At 34.6% G+C, this 22,973-nt stretch overlaps 1 protein-coding gene across 2 annotated transcripts in view; it reads right to left on the bottom strand.

Annotated features, from left to right (window-relative positions):
* CSMD3 (CUB and Sushi multiple domains 3) overlaps positions 1–22,973 on the bottom strand; it is a 1,458,322-nt gene that overhangs the window by 136,361 nt on the left and 1,298,988 nt on the right. For both annotated transcript variants that reach the window (XM_044928635.1, XM_025265188.2), the window contains 5 exons: positions 18,891–19,009; positions 17,723–17,792; positions 12,541–12,657; positions 8,630–8,839; positions 185–373 (listed from right to left, as the gene is read on the bottom strand). In XM_044928635.1, the coding sequence (XP_044784570.1) occupies positions 185–373; positions 8,630–8,839; positions 12,541–12,657; positions 17,723–17,792; positions 18,891–19,009 (705 nt within the window). The remainder of the gene's footprint in view (positions 1–184; positions 374–8,629; positions 8,840–12,540; positions 12,658–17,722; positions 17,793–18,890; positions 19,010–22,973) is intronic.

Here is a 22,973-nt window from a genome sequence, read left to right on the forward strand (position 1 = left end):
ACAGAATTAGTTCTTTATTATGGGTTTTAAGGTCTTTGCTAACTATAATTCTTCAACTGAAAGGAAGACTCTATATTTAGCATGACATTTGAAGAGATAAAACAAACAGAAAAAGAGTACCAAAACAAGAATTCTTAAACACAGATTATATCACCTAAAAGACAGCTTCAAGTTAGAAGCATACCTTCACACCTTGGAAGTGGATGATTCCAGTTACGACTCACTCCATGAAGGCAAGTGAGGGCTGAATTTCCAATCAGTGTATATCCAGGGAAACATTCAAATGAAATGGTTTGACCCACAGTAAAATCATTGCCGATTACAAAACCATTTCGAAATGGGCGTGGATCAGGACAGCTTTGCAACTGATAGGCTGGAAAATGTAAAAAATAGAAAAATTTCCTTTCTGAATTATGAAAGACCACAAGAGGGTACTATTTTCAATCTGCAAAATAGAGGTAGTGCTGCTTGCAGTTGGTTAGAAATAATAATTTGGGTTTATAGCAAGTTATGTTAATGATTGTATGTTCTTATGTCTATAATTTTCATATTAAAATTTTAGCATAATTTATTAAAATGCATTGTTTAGTCACTCACTGATGAAATCTATTTAAAGTTTTAATGAAAATATAAATTACCCTTAAAGCCACAATTTTAATCAAACATACTCTGATCCCTTTACCTAGAATGCAATTGCTTTCTGGTTATAACAGACGTATATAAAATAAAATAAATATATGTGTAAGCCTAATTCTGAATCTTTCTGAAGTTCTTAAGCTAATTTTCCCTCAAAAAGAAATAAATCACACTCTATCAAGTTTTTCTAAAGAAGTCATTTAACAATATAAAGTACTAGGAAATAATTTCCTTCTAGCACAAATTTTGTAATAAAGTCATCATTGAAGCACAACTATTTTATTTGTTCATACTAATATTGTTCTACACTCTACATGAGAGCAAAGATCCTGCTTTTATCACTGTATCCTAAAAGCTTTGCTTACTCCCTTTTACATATTAGGTGCTTAATAAACACTGCTGAAAAAAATTTGAACCTATAAACAGTATATATACTCATATATTATTAATATTTTAGATTTTATTTTTAAGAAATTCAAAACCATATACAGTTAGTAAAATTTAAATTACCAGCAGAGATTATTTTTCCTTTTGTAAAAACTTTTTTATTTTTCAGTAATTCCAAAGTTACTCAAAGGTTGCAATAGAAAGAACTATGGCATCAACAAGGTTTCCCAGTAGTTAACTCTGATACATCTTCATCATTCTCTCTCTCTTTCCCTAACCCTGTCCCCATCACATCTGTGTGTGTGTGTATATATGTGTGTGAACACACTTTCTTCTTTTCAAATTATTTGAGAATAACTTGACATATCACTTCTATTTCACAAAGAAAAGGATACTCCAATGTAACCACAAATAAGAGAACATTAACATTGAGCATATTAAATTCTAAATTTCCCAAATCAGAAATTTACATTTAAGGTTGAATAAGGGGAGGCCTTACAAATAGCTGTGAAAAGAAGAGAGGCGAAAAGCAAAGGAGAAAAGGAAAGATATAAACATCTGAATGCAGAGTTCCAAAGAATAGCAAAAAGAGATAAGAAAGCCTTCTTCAGTGATCAATGCAAAGAAATAGAGGAAAACAACAGAATGGGAAAGACTAGGGATCTCTTCAAGAAAATCAGAGATCCGAAGGGAACATTTCATGTAAAGATGGGCTTGATAAAGGACAGAAATGGTATGGACCTAACAGAAGCAGAAGATATTAAGAAGAGGTGGCAAGAATGAACAGAAGAAGTGTACAAAAAAGATCTTCATGACCCAGATAATCACGATGGTGTGATCACTGACCTAGAGTCAGACATCCTGGACTGTGAAGTCAAGTGGGCCTTAGAAAGCATCACTACAAACGAAGCTAGTGGAGGTGACAGAATTCCAGTTGAGCTATTCCAAATCCTGAAGGATGATGCTGTGAAAGTGCTGCACTCAATATGCCAGCAAATTTGGAAAACTCAGCATTGGCCACAGGACTGGAAAAGGTCAGTTTTCATTTCAATCCCAAAGAAAGGCAATGCCAAAAATGCTCAAACTACCACACAATTGCACTCATCTCACACACTAGTAAAGTAATGCTCAAAATTCTCCAAGCCAGGCTTCAGCAATATGTGAACCGTGAACTTCCTGATGCTAGTTCCTCAAGCTAGTTTAAGAAAAGGCAGAGGGACCAGAGATAAAATTGCCAACATCCGCTGGATCATGGAAAAAGCAAGAGGGTTCCAGAAAAGCATCTGTTTCTGCTTTATTGACTATGCCAAAGTCTTTGACTGTGTGGATCACAATAAACTGTGGAAAATTCTTCAAGAGATGGGAATACCAGACCACCTGATCTGCCTCTTGAGAAATTTGTATGCAGATCAGGAAGCAACAGTTACAACTGGACATGGAACAACAGAATGGTTCCAAATAGGAAAAGGAGTACATCAAGGCTGTATATTGTCACCCTGCTTATTTAACTTATATGCAGAGAACATCATGAGAAGCGCTGGACTGGAAGAAGCACAAGCTGGAATCAAGATTGCCGGAAGAAATATCAATAACCACAGATATGCAGATGACACCACCCTTATGGCAGAAAGTGAAGAGGAACTAAAAAGCCTCTTGATGAGAGTCAAAGTGGAGAGTGAAAAAGTTGGCTTAAAGCTCAACATTCAGAAAACAAAGATCATGGCATCCGGTCCCATCACTTCATGAGAAATAGATGGGGAAACAATGGAAACAGTGTCAGACTTTATTTTGCTGGGCTCCAAAATCACTACAGATGGTGACTGCAGCCATGAAATTAAAAGACGCTTACTCCTTGGAAGGAAAGTTATGACCAACCTAGATAGCATATTCAAAAGCAGAGTCATTACTTTGCCAACAAATGTTCGTCTAGTCAAGGCTATGGTTTTTCCAGTGGTCATGTATGGATGTGAGAGTTGGACTGTGAAGAAGGCTGGGCGCTGAAGAATTGATGGTTTTGAACTGTGGTGTTGGAGAAGACTCTTGAGAGTCCCTTGGACTGCAAGGAGATCCAACCAGTCCATTCTGAAGGAGGTCAGCCCTGGGATTTCTTTGGAAGGAATGATGCTAAAGCTGAAACTCCAGTACTTTGGCCACCTCATGTGAAGAGTTGACTCATTGGAAAAGACTCTGATGCTGGGAGGGAGTGGGGGCAGGAGGAGAAGGGGACGACAGAGGATGAGATGGCTGGATGGCATGACTGACTCGATGGATGTGAGTCTGGGTGACCTCCGGGAGTTGGTGATGGACAGGGAGGCCTGGCGTGCTTCGATTCATGGGGTCGCAAAGAGTCGGACACGACTGAGCAACTGATCTGATCTAAAGGTCCCTAAGTTGTTATCTAACACATCACTCTATATTTTAAATTTTAATACTCTAAAGTTTTCAGAATTAGTCAACAGTCCTTTAAGGATATTAAGTGCTTAAATTGTCATTTTCATTTGAATTAATATTCCATAAGCAAAATATGTCAAATCCAAAAAGTCAATTCAATTTAGGGTAAATGTATATCAAGGCAATGGCAACCCACTCCAGTACTCTTGCCTGGCAAATCCCATGGACGGAGGAGCCTGGTAGGCTGCAGTCCATGGTGTCACTAAGAGTCGGACACAACTGAGCGACTTCACTTTCACTTTTCACTCTCATGCATTGGAGGAGGAAATGACAACCCACTCCAGTGTTCTTGCCTGGAGAATCCCAGGGACGGGGGAGCCTGGTGGGCTGCCGTCTGGGGTCGCACGGTGTCAGACACGACTGATGCGACTTAGAAGCAGCAGCAGCAGCAGCAGTTAGGATATATTATTCTATTAAATAAATCCTTTCAATTTTCAATCACATTTAAAGGTAATTTTTCTCAGTTTTATTAAAATATAATTTATATACATCACTGCATGAATTTAAAGTGTACAGTAGAGTGATTTGACTTAGATGTTTTGTTCCAGTTCCAGTTTAGTTGCTCAGTCATGTCCGACTATTTGCGAATCCATGAACCGCAGCACACCAAGCCTCCCTATCCATCACCAACTCCCGGAGTTCACTCAAACCCATGTCAATTGAGTTGGTGATGCCATCCAACCATCTCATTCTCTGTGGTCCCCTTCTGTTCCTCCTCTCAATCTTTCCGATAATCAGTGTCTTTTCAAATGAGTCAGCTCTTCGCATCAGGTGGCCAAAGTATTGGAGTTTTAGCTTCAACATCAGTCCTTCCAATGAACACTCAGGACTGATCACCTTTAGGATGGACTGGTTGGATATCCTTGCAGTCCAAGGGACTCTCAAGAGTCTTCTCCAATACCACAGTTCAAAAGCATCCATTCTTCAGTGCTCAGCTTTCTTTATAGTCCAACTCTCACATCCATACATGATTACTGGAAAAACCATAGCCTTGACTAGACAGACCTTTGTTGACAAAGTAATGTGTCTGCTTTTTAATATGCTGTCTAGGTTGGTCATAACTTTCCTTCCAAGGAGTAAGCGTCCTTTAATTCCACGGCTGGAGCCACCATCTGCAGTGATTTTGGAGCCCAGAAAAATAAAGTCTGTCATGGTTTCCATTGTTTCCCCTTCTATTTGCCATGAATTGATGGGACCAGATGCCATGATATTAGTGTTCTGGATGTTGAGCTTTAAGCCATCTTTTCACTCTCCTCTTTCACTTTCACCAAGAGGCTCTTTCATTCTTCTTCACTTTCTGCCATAAGGGTGGTGTCATCTGCATATCTGAGGTTATTGATATTTCTCCCAGCAATCTTGATTCCAGCTTGTGCTTCATCCAGCCCAGCATTTCTCATGATGTACACTGCAAAGAAGTTAAATAACCTGGGTGACAATATACAGCCTTGACATACTCCTTTTTCTATTTGGAACCAGTCTGTTGTTCCATGTCCAGTTCTAACTCTTGCTTCCTGACCTGCGTACAGGTTTCTCAAGAGGCAGGTCAGGTGGTCTGGTATTCCCATCTCTTAAAGAATTTTACACAGTATATTGCGATCCACACAGTCAAAGGCTTTGGCATAGTCAATAAAGCAGAAATAGATGTTTTTCTGGAACCCTCTTGCTTTTCCCATGATCCAGCGGATGTTGGCAATTTGATCTCTGGTTCCTCTGCCTTTTCTAAAACCAGCTTGAACATCTGGAAGTTCACGGTTCACGTATTACTGAAGCCTGGCTTGGAGAATTTTGAGCATTACTATACTATCGAGTGAAATGAGTGCAATTGTGAGGTAGTTTGAGCATTCTTTGGTGTTTTCTTTCTTTGGGAATGGAATGACCTTTTCCGGATGTTTTGTGAAATGTTGACTATGATAAGTTTAGTTGGCTGGATAATCTTGAATAGAATAAAACTCAGAGACACCTGAATAATCCTGTGATAATTTATGCATTTCACCTTTCTATGCTTTTTAATTTAATAAGGATGTATAGGAAATACATTTTAAATGATCAGGAGAAAGTTCTCATCCTAATATCATATATAATACAGGACCTAAATCCTAAATGTTGTCAGTAATAGCATTAATGTGGAACCAAGTCCTTTAGTATCCTTAGATAAGAGTATCCTTATCAATAATTATATACAATTCATTCTTCCAATATTCAGAATGTTTTGAAATTTGCATCACAAACTTATGTAAAAATAACATTGATTCTGTGAATCTGTATTAACTTTTCAAAAAATGTTATTAGCTCAAAAATATAAACTCAGTAAAAGAAGAGATAGTTTTTAAATTCAACATAATTAACAAATAATATCTAGTGATCATTGCTATACATGATGGCTCATGTCAATAATATTAATATTATATGAATAAAAGTAACAAATGCTATATATTTTTATTTTATTATGCAAATAAATATTTTTTTCAAGGACATATTGACTGAAAAATGCAGTAAAAAATGTTCAGATTCTAGTTTTTTCACATTCAAACAAGAATTTTGCTTTGAAAGGCCAAAGGAAAATGAAGGCATGGCAAGAAGATGAAGTCAGGTTTAAGGTGAATAGCAAAGTGCTTAGCATAAGGCCCCATACACTTGTTAGAGAAGAACCACAAATATACTTCTGAGCCTTTTAGATGCAAAGAAGAAATTCAATCAGTTTCCCAGAGGTTTCTGAAATTAATTTCCTCAGGAATACAGTACATTTTGTACAGAAATGTGACAGTTATGATTTTCTGTTTTATATACAGGATGATATGTGGTACTATTAAATTATGTTTGCAAGCCTAAGCTAAACTGTAATCACTGAGACCCATGTGCAGTTGGATGTTACAATGTCTACTTTCAGTTCAGTTCAGTTACTCAGTCGTATCTATTTGTGACCCCATATCTGGGGTCGCACAGAGTCGGACACAACTGACACGACTTAGCAGCAGCAGCAGCAGCAGTCTGCAGCATGCTAGGCCTCCCTGTCTATCACCAACTCCCAGAGTTCACGCGAACTCATGTCCATTGAGTCAGTGATGCCATCCAACCATCTCAATCTCTGTCATCCCCTTTTCCTCCTGTCCTCAACTTTTCCCAGCATGAAGGTCTTTTCAAATGAGTCAGCTCTTCATATCAGGTGGCCAAACTATTGGAGTTTCAGCTTCAGCACCAATCCTTCCAATGAACACTCAGGACTGATCTCCTTTAGGATGGACTGGTTGGATATCCTTGCAGTCCAAGGGCCTCTCAAGAGTCTTCTCCAACACCACAGTTCAAAAGTATCAATTCTTCAGCACTCAGCTTTCTTTATAGTCCAACTCTCACATCCATACATGACTACTGGAAAAACCATAGCCTTGACTAGACAGACCCTTGTTGGTAAAGCAATGTCTCTGCTTTTTAATATGCTATCTAGGTTGGGCATAACTTTTCTTCCAAGGAATATGCATCTTTTAATTTCATGGCAGCAGTCACCATCTGCAGTGATTTTGGAGCCCCAAAAAATAAGTCTGACACTGCTTCCCCATCTATTTCCCATGAAGTGATGGGACCAGATGCCATGATCTTAGTTTTCTGAACCCTGAGCTTTAAGCCAACTTTTTCACTCTCCTCTTTCACTTTCATCAAGTGGCTCTTTAGTTCTTCTTCACTTTCTGCCATAAGGGTGGTGTCATCTGCGTATCTGAGGTTATTGATATTTCTCCCTGCAATCTTGATTCCAGCTTGTGCTTCATCCAGCCCAACATTTCTCATGATGTACTCTGCATATAAGTTAAATAAGCAGGGTGACAGTATACTGCCTTGACGTACTCCTTTTCCTATTTGGAACCAGTCTGTTGTTCCATGTCCAGTTCTAACTGTTGCTTCCTGACCTGCATACAGGTTTCTCAAGAGGCAGATCAGGTGGCCTGGTATTCTCATCTCTTTCAGAATTTTCCACAGTTTATGTGATCCACACAGTTAAAATTTAACTACTCTTAAATTTCTTTTTAGGTATATACTTCTATTCAGCAAATATTTATTGTGCTCTTACTCTTCTAGGTACTTGAGACACATCAATGAACAACACAAAGATCCCTGCTCTGGTGGAGCTCATGTCCAAAAGTATCACCTACTTGTGAATCAACTAGAAATCCAGAAAAACTTGAATTAAATTTTTTAAAAATCACATGATCATTACATCCTTTAATAATTAAGGCAGTGATGTAATTAAAGTTTGTTACTTTTTATTGAATATTATAATCACGGAACTGCATTGTTTGAATAAATATTATAACTTAAACATTTACTTTTAAATCTCAGACTTTTAAGATCTGAAGTGACAGTAAAAAGCAAAAACAGAAAACACCAAAAGAAAAACTACACTAAATAATTACTAATGATATACAACATGGTAAATATTTTACAATCATTTCATCACAAAGTTCAAAACAACTTATCTGAGAGGTACTCTTATTAACTCTATCATGAAAATGAAAAAATGAACTTATGCCCTATATCACTTAAGACTGAACATAGAGAATCTACATTTAAGCCTAGGTCTTCCAGAGTCTAAGCTTTATATTCTAAAAGGATGAAATTCATGCTCAAGGTCATGCAGCAGACTTATATTGGAAATAAGCCTAATATAATATGATTGACAAAGTATTTATTTATTTCATATTCTCAAAGCAGTAGAATTATATCAATGAATATTATGTTATTCTTTCATTATAAAGTAAAAGAGAATAACTTTACATATAGTAGATGAGCACCACAAAATATCTTTTCAATATACTCATTTTGATATGAAAGCAAAGACTCAATCTTACATTTCCCCATGTCCTGTCTGACTGCCTGGCCTTGATTTGTTTTATTTGATTGTGTATTAAAATGAATTAAATAAAAAAATAAATAAAATGAATTAAATATTTTTTCATGGTTAGAATTCGTAAGGCCTCAAAAAGACATAATTTCCCCACATTTGGTTGCCTGAAAATTGCATTATTTAAAGCTCTTCCTAACTGAAGCTTGCCTTGGTTAGGCTCCTTTTTTCTTTCTAAAACACAACATAGAAAATACTTAAGAGTTAGAGTGCTAATAGCTGTCTATAGGCTAAATAATTTCTCATTTTGTATTATTCACTCACCTTGGTACACAATGTGAAACCCTTGTTTGTTTTGTGAATAGTCACTGTGAAAATACAAGCTGGTTTCGTGGGTTGTGCTAAACAGGGAAGATGGTATTTGAGGACCACTAAGTCGCCCAATAACAGTACTAGTTTCTGAGGATCCACTTCTTACTTCCAAATAATCATGTATGGTTTCTGTAGAAAAATTTACAAACTGCAGATGGACACCTAAGGAAGAAAAACAAACATTATGCTACTTTATTTTTTACCAAATTAAGTGCATGCATATACACAAACACACACACTCACATTAATGTTCTTAAGATATATTTGCATTTAGGTTGAGAGGCATACTGTCAAGATCTGGGCCATGGGTTTGCTGTCTGCTCAGAACAATTAGCTTTGCTATAGTTCAAAGTAATAGAATACTGCTCTCAAATGCCATAATTTGTCACATAGGAAAAATCTCATTTTACTACAATGTCACCATAGCAAAACTAATTAAGAAAGTAGCTTTCTTGCTCTTTAATACCATTTAAAATTAGATCAATCAACTCTTAAAGATGAAAAGCCACTCAGTAATTTTTATTTTGTAAAAGGCCAATTTGAGGGCAAAATACGTTTGCAAAGTTTTATATATTAACATAATCAGATTTCACGACTGTGTTAGAAATTAGTCACGTACAGGGGATAAATCAACTTCTCCAAAATATCATTTTGAGGCATATAATTTTCAGTATGCTGTTTTAATATTTTCTTGTCAGAAGATAATGCCAAATGTTATATAATATATGTGATAAAATCTAGGGGTCATTGTTATTTGCTGTATTACAAAATAATTTCTTTATAAACATAACAAATATGTGCTAGTGAAATGCCTCTGGGGTAAAAAAAATAAAAGTCACATTGAGGTTGTTGTTCAGTCACTCAGTCATGTCAGACTCTGTGACCCCATGGATGGCAGCGTGCCAGGTTTCCCTGTCCTTCACCATCTTCCAGAGTTTGCTCAAACTCATGTCCACTGAGTTGGTGACCTTAAAGAGGTATGTTCACCTAATTCAATTAATACCCAATTTTTATTGAATTTTATGTTTTGTTTTCACAACTACCATTCTTCAACTTGTTAGTGATAATATCTGATATTTTTTGTGTTTTTCTTTCACTAGGGACTATTTTAAGTTTTTTATATGCTAACATTCCATGCTCGTGGTTACTTGTGAGAATGAGGAAACTGAGGCATAGGGAAGCTCAACATTATGCTAGGCTTACACAATATCCTAAAAGAGCTGAAATTACAACTCAGATACTCTGGCTCTTGAGCTGTTGCTCTTAGTAACTAGTGAGGTTTTCAAGTCAAGTCATATTTTGTTCCTGGAAACAGTTACATGCAAATCCTCTGATACATGGAAAAAGAATTCTATGAACAAATTAATTTGGGAAATACTGAAAATATGCTTTAAAATATTAAATACATTCCTGGATAAACAGAAAATCTTCTTAGAAGTTTGAACATGATTATCTTAAGATGTGAAGCTATAAGAAGTACATATTTTTCTAAAAATTTCTCCAGAGTAATCTTTTCACACATTATATTATCAACAATATTTGCATAGATGTGAGAAAAAATATTTCTTTAACTTTATATGTATTCAATTTTCTTTTAATGTTTATAAATTATTTGTCAAATACACTAGAACCAATATTTGAGGTAACCAATATCAAAGAAAACAGTGGGAAAACTTAAATGTAATCAAATCAGAAATAGTCTCCTGTTTTTATTTCTAAAACAGAGAAAGAGATGCATATACTTTTTAAGTTTTAATAAACTTAATTTTTAAAATAAACAAAGCATTAACAAGAACTATGATGATATGACACTACTGCAAATATATCTATAAATTTATTTTAAAATATTTCACTTATCTCCATAAGCAACATGGGATGAGCCCTCTTAAGTAGCTAGGAAAAGATATAAGAATAAATATATTGTTTCAAATCTATTATTCATCTATTCGCTTTCAATCAAAAGGCATAGAATTTGGCTATGACTTCAAGTTAAAGGGTGTTCCTATGTTGGAGCTAAAATAATTATCCTTAGAAAGTTCCACAGCATTCTTCTCTCAGTGACTTACTATTCTCCCCAAACTTCAAACCAGTCACATAGTGCTCAAGTTTGTTGAATTTCTTTAGCTTTGTTATCTTCATTTTTCCATATGTTATTCTGTTTACCTACAATTTCTTTCGTGTTCCTCACAGCCTGACCCTCTTTTCTGGGCTTACTTATATTTAAAGCCACAGTTCAGGCATCACTTCCTCTGGCAAACCTTTTTTTGCATTTCCTGGACTAGGTTGGATGTCTGTGCTAAGCTTAATCCTGTACTCTTTAATTTACTTCACTGCAATTGCATATTTGACTATCTGTCTCCTCATCATGACTGTAACTCAACTGGGAAAAAGTGCATAGTCTGTTTTACCATGCATTTATCCCTAGCACTTAGCAAAATGCCTGGAGTATGATATGTACATACTCAGTATAGAATTCCAAAACTATGAGTTTCTACTAATTTACATAAAACATTCTTAATGAATTACTATTCTGAGGCTATTGACGCTTTTGGGTAAATGCATGCATGCAGTTAACTTGCTTCAGTTGTATCTGACTCTTTGCGACTCTATGGACCATAGCCCACCTGACTCCTCTGTGCATGGTATTCTCCAGCCAAGAATACTGGAGTGGGTTGTCATGCCCTCTTCAAGGGGATCTTTCCAACCCAGGGATCAAACCCACACCTCTCACATCTCCAGCATGGGCAGACAGGTTCCTTACCACCAGTGTGACCTGGAAAACCATTGGGTAAATGAGGCATCTAATAAGAGAGTTGGTTCTGTAATAGCTCAGTTGGTAAAGAATCTGCCTGCAATGCAGGAGACCCCAGTTCGATTCCTAGGTTGGGAAGATCCACTGGCCAATAGATAAGCTACCCACTCCAGCATTCTTGGGCTTCCCTTGTGGCTCAGCCAGTAAAGAATCCACCTGCAATGTGGGAGACTTGGGCTTGATCGTTGGGTTGGGAAGATCTTCTGGAGAAGGGAAAGGTTACCCACTCCAATATTCTGGCCTGGAGAATTCCATGGTTTGTATAGTCCATGGGGTCACAAAGAATCTAACACGACTGAGAGACTTTCACTTTCACTCTCAATAAGTGAGATAATACAGAATATCTTAACTCTAAATATATTAGGTTTGTATTTCAAGGAGTATCTACATGTTATTCTTCTGCGATTTAATGAATAAATCTATCCCCAATCTAACACTGCTATTTATGCATTTATAAACTAGTGGGATATGAAATAGCTGCAAGAGAATATGTTAGTGATACAAGAGGGAAATAATTTATTATTAAATGTATTATATATATTTAATGCTATATATATGAACCCTGGGAATTATATTATTAGAATTAGAAAGGTATTATTACATCAACATGGGTATTTAAATCTTACAGTAGGAAAACTGTACTACTTTTAAAATGTATAAAACTTATTTATTTACAATGAATATTAGATTCATAGATTACCAGAAAATAATTTTTCTATGTACTACTTGGCTACAATAAGCAGAAGAGAGTTACAAAAACAAAATACATGAAAATCATATTGCATTTATCACTACTACACACATCTAAGTCAGGCTATATTCATACATATTGTCTGGAAAATATCATGGTTTTTCTATTTATCAACTACCTATAAAATTTAAAAATGCCCATATTCTTTCAGTTATCTAAGAACTCCAAGTGAAGCACATGCAATCACAAAGTAAACTATAATTTGTGAATATTTCATTATGCTCTTATTGTACTTTGATACTTTTTAAAGGATGAATTAATAATATAAAAAACTCTTTCATGTGTTTTTAATATACGTACCAAAACCTATGGGCAGCTTTATTGTCCACGTGCAATCTAAACTGCTGGGGTAGTTTCCAGGAAACCCAGGGCTGAGGATCACACCACTGAAATCTGACATTGCACCACCACACTGAGCTGCAAGAGAATTGAGGTCCCACTTAAGCCAAAGCACTTTATTGTATTAAAAACAGACTGAAACTATTTCGAGTATGAATCAAGTCTCTGAGTTAAAACTGACAGAAATTTGAATATTTTCAATCTAATTCACCACATAGCAGTATTCAAATATAATCAATTGAGAAGGCACTTTGTAAAATACATAAAAGGATAATGTATTTCCTTCCTCAGCTGTAAATACAAGCTAAATCAATTACTGAACAGAGAAGAGTAGTTCATGTGCAGTGAATACAATCAAACAAGAAGCACAGATCCTTTTCCATAGTGAGCAGTACATTTCTGATCCAAAGTATGTCTAGAAATGTTTTGATTCATTCAAAAGATGATTCATTTTAGAATAAAATCAAGCCAGCAACACTCATTCTAAGTATTGTAGTGAGGAGAGTTTCATTTCCCAGTCTTCCTCTTTTCCTCTTTTTGTGAGGAGGCTAAAGGTTTTTAAGTAAAATACTGGTTTCTATTGATAATATGCAAGGGATTCACAGACTGTAAGATATGGCCTCACTTTATCCTAAAATAATCTAGACAAAAAATAGGGGAGTATAACACAAGTAAAAGATGCCCCCATATTTGAGAATTTGGGGATAAATTTATACTTTTTTAGAGTCCCTATTATACTGATTTATTATAGATGAGCTAACCATAAACTATAAGAACAGATAATTACCCATTTTAATTTTACATGATTATATAGAATTATTTAACGTGTAATAATAGAACTGCAGTCTAGAAGCTAATTCTTTCCTCTTAGTGTACATTTTTATCTTTTTGTCACAGAAGGACTAAAATGCACATCTCAGTTGTTGGTTGAAGAATCAGGTTTCATGACTGCACATCAGGTTAGAAAGTTACCTGTACAAGTACCTGCAACTTCATTCATCTATTATTATGAACAGCAACAGACAGATATTCAAACTTCAGCTTATAGATCATAAAGGCAAATTCAGTAGAAAGTTTATCAATGTTCTATGTGATATCAGCAGCTAGTTTGATAGCTATCTTTAGCTATGTGAGCTGAATAAATTATGTATCAAGCAGATTTTACTAAGGGGATATATATAACCTTGTAGTTAATCTGCATATAACCTTTCTCTAAAAGTTGTAATTATCACTGTGTAATACAAAAGGAATGGCAACCCACTCCAGTGTTCTTGCCTGGAGAATCCCAGGGACGGGGGAGCCTGGTGGGCTGCCGTCTATGGGGTCACACAGAGTTGGACACAGCTGAAGTGACTTAGCAGCAATACACCTGTATATTTTCCATCCTTCTCAAATCTCAGCTCATCCATCTTTAAACCACAGCAGTTTTCAGCATATATAAACCACTAATGCTCCCCAATTAATTTTCCTAAAATTTGATTATCCACATATATTTATTACACAATCAATAATTGGGAATTATAGAGAAAATATTTTGGCCAATCAAAAGTACTTTAAAAGTTCCTGGAAATAATGCAATTGTATATTTGTTTTGCTTTATTCTGAATTTTAAGTGAAAGAACACAAGGACTCTCTTTTGCTTTCTTGCCTTCACAATCTCAAGTGTTTGAGCTACTCTCTGTCCCTCTAATTCTGCTACTTTCTATCTCTTTAGAAATGATCTCAAAATCCTGTCCTCTGCACTGCCCACATTGCTAGAGTGTAAATCTCAAAATCAGAGAAGGGAGAAGGAAAGAATAAAAGAAAACAGATAGTGAAAGAGAAAGAAAAATAGCAACAAACCATGAAAACAAGAATACAAACACTGCATCTGCCTTCAGGTCCACACCCCCGCCTATTTTCTCAGTGACTCTACAAGCTCATGCGCACCTGGGCCTTAATGACAACTCTGTGCTTCACCAACCGTTTCATAGGAGACTCTTTTGAGCCCTATTATACGCTTTTTTCTTAAGGACACAACCACATGGTAGTCCTCCAAGATAAAATTATCTTTGATTTTTCCTTCAGATTTGTCTCTATTACATAGAAATCTCAAGTGATTTTTCCTTCCTTCTACCACAATGTCTGGCAGACTGTTTATTTTTCAGTTTATGAGATTGAACCTTGAGACCTGATGATTACAGTTTTAAGGCATTCTCTGAATCAGCCTCTTGCCTTCAGTTTCTCCTTAAAATATGGAGAAATATTTTTTACACTACATATATAAAGAAAACAGGATCATACTGAGAATCACTTTAAGCCTTTTTATACTTGACTACATATTATAAACTTTGTTCATGTTATTAAATATTCCATTATAATGTTCACTTCCCATTTCCCCATTATTGGACCCTTAAGTTGTTGCATATTTTTCATTATAATACCACTGTGGACACCCTGTATATTTCAGGTTTGGTGTTAAATATTTTAATGCGTTCTCTCATTTCATTCTCATAATGGGCCTATTACTATTCCATACAACAGATAAGCAAACAGAATAATATACTTGCCATGCAAAGCTATTGCACCTTAGCTGAAATTCAAATGTAGATACATTGCACATCAAAATATGATCAGTATTTAATACAGTTTCATACAAATTTAGCCTATATAAATTCAAAATTTCTAGTTTAATTTTATTGAAATATCACTTCTATCTAATACTTCCCTTGTTAACAATATTCAATGGAATATAGATTTAATCAAAACACAATATTTACATAAAAACTAAGCAATTTGTTAAGAGTAATAACCGAAGCTACTAATACAGCAAAATGGAAACATTTTCTCCATCATTCTAAGTGAATGTCAAGAAAGATATCATAAAAACTATACATACTAGAATCTAAAACTTTAATTTGTTCACTAAACTATATTTATCAGGTATGTACTTAAGATACTAACTGTTCTTGGAAGTAAAGAACAGTAATGAATAAAAGACCGAAACTCTCTGCTTTCACATCAGCAAAATATATATATTATTTTAATCTTTATCATCTCAATTTTATACTTAATTGGATATATACATACCCCATATTCATAACACTTACATAAATGACATTATCTGTATATATAATTTTTATAATAATTACTATATGTATACATGCAATTTGTAATTGGTATTATATGCATAAGTTATTTATAATACCTAAAGAAATAAATCCTTCCAAAATTGTCATTCAATCTAAAGTCTGAATGCTTTTAATATTGTTTGTCAATAACAGACATCTTTACTCAAACATTAATTTCCAGTATTCTCTAACAAAAATTGTGCATATGGCACATAGGCATCACAGCCTGAATTGTGTCCTCCTAATATTCACATGTTAAAGCCCTAACTCCCAAATGTGACTGCATTTGGAGATAAGTGATATCTCTTTTAAGGAGATAGTTAAAGTTAAATAAAGTCATGAGGGTAGGGAGCTCTAATCTAATAGTACTGGTGTACTATCGGGGAGCTCCCTCACAGTGAAAAGGCCATGTCAAGATGTAGGGAGATCATCTTCTACAAGTCAAGGAAAGAAGTACTCCAAAAATACAACCCTGCCACAACCTTGACCTTGAACTTCTAGCTTCTAGAAATGTGACAAAATAAACTTCTGTTGTTGAAGTCATTTAGTCCATAGCATTTTGTTACACTAGCCCAAGGAAACTAACACATTACAGGTTTGTTCACTGTAAATTGGTAGGTTTTTAGGTCACACCAATTCTTTTATTTTCTTCCTACTCAGAAAGGGTAATCTTCTTCATTCATTTAATTACATCTGCTATTCAATACCCTTTGTAAATTTTATTGACTGCCTATATTTCCCAATGGTTTCAGTCAACACGATTCTCATCTTTCTTAAATTCCATCAGGTAGTCAATGGCAGTAAACACTAAATCACTCTCCTATTTCATTTCATTTATTTCTACAACTCTAAATGGTAAACAAATGTTTTAATGATGGAGATCATAACTCACACTTTCTTTTCATACTGTATCAGTTCAGTTCAGTTCAGTTGCTCAGTTGTGTCTGACTCTTTGAGACCCCATGAATCACAGCACGCCAGGCCTCCCTATCCATCACCAACTCCCGGAGTTCACCCAGACTCACGTCCATCGAGTAAGTGATGTCATCCCGCCATCTCATCCTCTGTCGTCCCCTTCTCCTCCTGCCCCCACTCCCTCCCAGCATCAGAGTCTTTTCCAATGAGTCAACTCTTCACATGAGGTGGCCAAAGTACTGGAGTTTCAGCTTTAGCATCATTCCCTCCAAAGAAATCCCAGGGCTGATCTCCTTCAGAATGGACTGGTTGGATCTCCTTGCAGTCCAAGGGACTCTCAAGAGTCTTCTCCAACACCACAGTTCAAAAGCATCAATTCTTCGGCACTCAGCCTTCTTCACAGTTCAACTCTCACATCCATACATGACCACAGGAAAAACCATAGCCTTGACTAGATGAACCTTTGTTGGCAAAGTAATGTCTCTGCTTTTGAATATGCTGTCTAGGTTGGTCATAACTTTCCTTCCAAGGAGTAAGCGGCTTTCAGTTTCATGGCTGCGGTCACCACCTGCACTGATTTCATACTCTGTAGAGCCCAGCATATTAATGGTGGCACACAGACACCAGAATTTTAAAAATGAAAAGAATTAAGGTGGATAGAAATAACTGGAAGCTGCATTAAATTAGGGTAAATATTTGGGCTCAAATTTCAAAGTCTCAAGTGTTCTTTTGATACATCATACATCTCATGGGGTGTCATGCTCCCTTTGGTAGACTCTAGCTTTCTTACCTATTTTGGCTCAAGAGTAAGCAGTAGAATATTTACTTGTTTTCCTGATCTATGAGTATGAGTAATTCTACAACATTATACTGAGAAAACACTCTGGGAATCAGAAAACCTAATACCGTTTCTCAATTTGTAGTTTTAAGCCATACATTGATAATTACGTTGGGACAAAAAAATGTAAAGCTCTAAAATTTAAAAAAAAATGGGAACATTTATCTGGGAATATAATTTTCATAAAACCTGCAAAAGTCAAACTTTATGTTTGAAAAACAACATATACAAGGTTTATCTTTAAAATATCTAATAAATAATTTATAGTTCTTTAACTCACCCAAACAAATTGGGATTGGATAATTCCATCTTCTTACAGGTCCAGGCATACATGTAATATGAGAATGGCCCTATATAAACAAGACAGTACAGTTCAGTACACATTTTTAAAAGTCTAAATATCACACAGGATAGTGAGTGATACTTATGAAAATAATATATTGCATTGTAATATTTTTAATACTATTGAAAATCTTAGTGTGACTTAAAACAAGGAAGGTAATTATATACACTTGTGTTAAAATGTAAAAAAATAACAAGATTTTGGTAGAAAAATTAAGACTGTATATCACATTAAAATTGTGATTTTAACATTGTTCTACCAAAACATGTTCTACTAAGGTACTGCAATAATTACACAAGGGAAATGGCCATGTACATAGTGGTTTATAATAAAGTGCTATAATACTCAAGGTGAGATAGATAAAAAATGATTATAAAATTTTTTTATAAAAATATGAAAAGTCAACTAAGGTATATTAAATTTATATAGAGTCTAGAAAAACTTAATGTTCTACTGAGACTAATAATTAGGAATAAAAGTTTAAAGACTATAAATCATTCATTTTCAATTTTATTTCCTCTAAGGAATTTATTGATTTAACACGTGAAATAGTTTCTGTCTCATTTTTTTCCCTTTCTTTCTTAATAGGTCTATGCTTCAGGGAGATTTTTATGAGGCCATAAATTCAGACCCTTTAAAAAACTTGCAAAAGATTATTAATATAAATACATAAATTGAGAATTTATGCTGTAACTCCATATTTTTAGCAAAACTTATTTGTAGTCATTTTGTTAATGAATCTGGGGAATTTATTATCATGGAAGCTTTATTTAATGCTTTAAGTAGCACTTTCATTTTTATTTGCAAATTCTGAAAATCTAGGAGTTTAATTTTTATATCTTATGTGTACAGAGATAAAAGGAAACATTTATTTTGATTCCAAAATCATCTTTGATTACTTGCAAACAAAACAATTTAGTTCATTCCAGCAATTTCTCTCACAAATACCTCATTGACAAATTGAATACCTTTTGATTTAATAATGTTAAATTATGCAGCCTGAGATCAGTATTGTTTTATAACTTCTGTATTATTAATCATTAATTTGTTAAAATATTCTGAAAGGGTAATGAAATTCAAAGCTAAAATTTTAAAATAGACCTACCTGAAGAGAATAGCCTTGATCACACTGAAAGGATACTACATCACCAACCATGTATCTGTCTCCAATTTTAATCCCACTGCTAGGAGTCTGTGGTTCAGGACAGGAATCCAAACCAATAGCTAAGAATAATTAGCAGTAAAATGTAACTTTCAAATGATGAATGCTTAAATCATGCCTAAATTACCATAATTGAATATTGATGTCATTAAAACTAGATTTACACTGAGACATTAAGGATATTCTGTGAATAAGATTTAACTGTATATGGTTACAGCAATGTGCTTGGGAACTACACCATAGAACTATTTGAATTTTCATTGGCACCAACCATTAATTAGCTGTGTGATTATACCTAAACTCTTCTTTAATTCTCAGCCTAAACATCTTCTGTGATACAAGTAAAAATTCCTAAAAAGAAACTCGCTAAATAAAAATAATAATTTACTGTGATAATAAAATGGAATTATATTTCTAAAACATTCTAAGTAAAATGACTAAAAAATATTTGCTATTTTGTCCATATCACTTGGTAGCTTTTTCTGAAATGGAGATGATAATTCAAAACACTTGCATTATTTTTACATTAACAACTTATTTTTCAATATAAAAAATAAAAGCATACTAAAAATAAAATGTTTTTCTAAAATGTTTCATTTAGTTTAGCGTTTTTTTAATTGAAGTATATTTGACTTACCATGTTGTGTTAATTTATGCTGTATAGCAAAGTGATTCAGTTATTATATATATACTATATATATTTATATATATATATATTTTATATTATTTTCCAGTATAGTTTATCACAGGATATTGAATACAGTTCTCTGTGCTATATACATCAGGATCTTATTATTTATCCATTTTTTATAAAATAGTTTACATCTACAAACCTCAAATTGCTACTCTGTCCATCCTACCCTCCCTCTCTCTTGGCAACTACAAGTCTGTTATCCATGTCAGAGTCTGTTTCATAGATAAGTTCATTTGTGTCATATTTTAGGTTTTACATATAAGTGGTGCCATCCAGTATTTGTCTTTTTCTGACTTACTTAGTATGATAATCTCTAGGTCAATCCATGTTTCTGCAAATGGCCTTATTTCTAAAATTATTCATTTAAATGCTCAAAAATTGTTTGATTTTTTTGCCAAAACATTTTTTAAACATGTGAATATATTACTATCAAAAACCTTTTTATCTTCAATAGAAGCCAATGTTTGTTATCTATTTCTCTATAGTTCACATTTGGAGCTAATCTAATACATATCTGTGGAGAAGGAAATGGCAACCCACTCCAGTATTCTTGCCTGGAGAATCCCAGGGACAGAGGAGCCTAGTGGGCTGCCATCTGTGGGGTCGCACAGAGTCGGACACGACTGAAGCAACTTAGCAGCAATACATATCTGATGGTTTCCCAGGTGGAGCTAGTAGTAAAGAACCTGTCTGCCAATGTAGGAGAGGTAAGAGAGCCAGGTACAATCCTTGGGTCAGGAAGATCCCCTGGAGGAGGAAATGGCTACCCAATCCAGTATTCTTGCCTAGAGAAACCCATGGACAGAGGAGCCTAGTGGGCTATGTCCACAGGGTTGCAAAGAGTTGAATATGTCTGAAGCAACTTAGCATGCATGCAATACATATCTGAATGGATGAGAGGAAGCAGTCACCACTCCAAAATCATTATGTGCGTGTGTGTATACTCATTATAAATATTCACTGTATATAATCATTTATTTAAAAGTCATTAAAACCTAAATTCTAAAGAATAACAATACTTTGGCCACCTTATGCAAAGAGCTGACTTGTTGGAAAATACCCTGATGCTGTGAAAGATTTAGGGCAGGAGGACAAGGGAGCAACAGAGGATAAGATGGTTGGAGGGCATCAACAATTCAGGAAAGCAACTTCAGAAGATAGTGAAGGACAGGGAAGTCTGGCATGCCTTGGTCCAGGAGGTCGTAAAGAGTTGGATATGACTCATTGACTGAGTAACAACAAAAAGTATGACAATATCATATAGATTCTTTCACTCCTTGACCATGTTATTTCTCTCTGATAGATGCTATCATACTTAACACCACCCTATCCATCATCTTTGTTGCATTTGACATAAATTAATAATGAATAATTATGTAATTAGTTATTCAATATTTATCCCCTTCTGAGAATATAAATTCCATAAGGGTGGCTTAAATCACTCAGTCTTAAGGAAGCACTCAATAAACATTCTTCGTAAAGATGAATGAATAGAATGAGAAAGAAAGAGCATTCTATTGTATCTCTTAATAAATACAAATGTCTGCCTTTGCAAATGGAAGAAACTTTATCTAATAACATAATGGTGAGAGTAGGTACAAATTAAAGGATAGAAAATTAAATAAAAGCAGTGACTGGATAGAGTTGTGGTTAGATTGGAAAGTAAGGTTGTAAAGATGAGGAGCAAACTGGTCATTTAGGAATGCACTTGAGGTAGTCCTAAAGGAGACTGAGTCATATAGACTAGAATTTCAATGCTGGTGCCACAATTAGCTAGGTCTCTAAACATATGTCAAGCTCCATGTTTCTTGATCTTTTGTAATCTTGAATTTATAGAACCAGGAAAGTTAACTTATCCTTAAATTGTGACCTACTTTTTAAGAGTTAATGTTGCACTTTCCATATTACTTTTGAAATCCAAGAAAAGACAAAAATGATGTTACATTTACTTTCATCTCATTCAACATCCACTAATGGGTCTTATACATTAAATTCATCTGATTTTATAGAAAGCTTTCTAAGAATGATTAACCAAATAGAACAGTTATGATATAAACATATACATCTGGTCAATATGGTTTCATTTTCCTTTTCAGTTCATTTAAGTTCAGTTCAGTCACTCAGTCGTGTCTGACTGTTTGCAACCCTATGGACTGCAGCATGCCAGGCCTCACCAACTCCCGGAGTTTACTTTAGAACAAGGAAAAGTAGCATATTGGATGTTCTGAACAGTACATGTATTATCCTTTACCATTAAGGTCATTTATGTGATCATTTTTGCTAAGAAGGCTAAATTAATTACATGTTCATTTCTCTTTCTTTCTATCAAGTACTCTAGTCAGGGTCATATACATAAAAAACTACTAATTTCCCTAAGTGTTGATTTTCTCCTCTGGGAGGATAAAGAAAATATTACACAGTGATGCCACAAAATAATGAGACTCATTTTTAAGAGAGATTTTTTTCCATAAGGTATGTATATATAGCAAAATATTTATGAAAGAGTTTTAACTTAAAACATGATATAAACTCTATAGACTATGCATTAATAATTTTGTATGTTAAAAATTCTTATATGCGAATAATCACAGACAAAAATGACCAAAAGGAAATATGTGAAATATTAGCAGTAGTTAAGATTCTTGATATGAAATTATTGGTGATTTTATGCACTTTATTATATATTCCTGCATTTCTAAAAGTTATATAATGGAATGCAAATAATAACATCACTTATTTAGTAGATGGATGTATCTTTCCTTTTCCCTGATACCGGGAAAGACTGAAGGCAGGAGGAGAAGGGGGTGACCAAGGATGACATGGTTGGAGGGCATCATCGACTCAATGGATATGAGTTTGAGCAAACAGTGGGAGACAGTAAAGGACAGGGAAGCCTGGCATGCTACAGTCCTTGGAGTCGCAAAGAGTCAGACATGACTGAGCGACTGAATAACAACAATAAAATCTAGTAGATAAATTAGAATTAGTAGAGAATTTCGGGGTATAAAAACATATTGCCTTCTGTTTTCCTAGAAAAGTTTGAGTTTGACACTCTAATCTGTTTAATAAGATTGTCTCAGGGAAGGAAATAAGCTAATGAAGTAATTAGATAAGAAAGAGAAGTCATATATTAACAACCCCTCTCACTTTTTTTTGCATTCAATTATTTTACATGCACTAAAGAAAATAAAATAGAAATATCTTAAAAAACTGCAGTTCATATTTTAAGTCATTTTTTTAATTTACAAAACTGAGTGATTAAACTCAGTAGTTTAAAAATGTGTTTATTATTTTTCACTGATTTCTAAGTAACAATACCAGTAGGTTATTTG

The sequence above is a fragment of the Bubalus bubalis genome, chromosome 15, assembly GCF_019923935.1.
Source record: "Bubalus bubalis isolate 160015118507 breed Murrah chromosome 15, NDDB_SH_1, whole genome shotgun sequence".
NCBI classification, from domain to species: domain Eukaryota; kingdom Metazoa; phylum Chordata; class Mammalia; order Artiodactyla; family Bovidae; genus Bubalus; species Bubalus bubalis.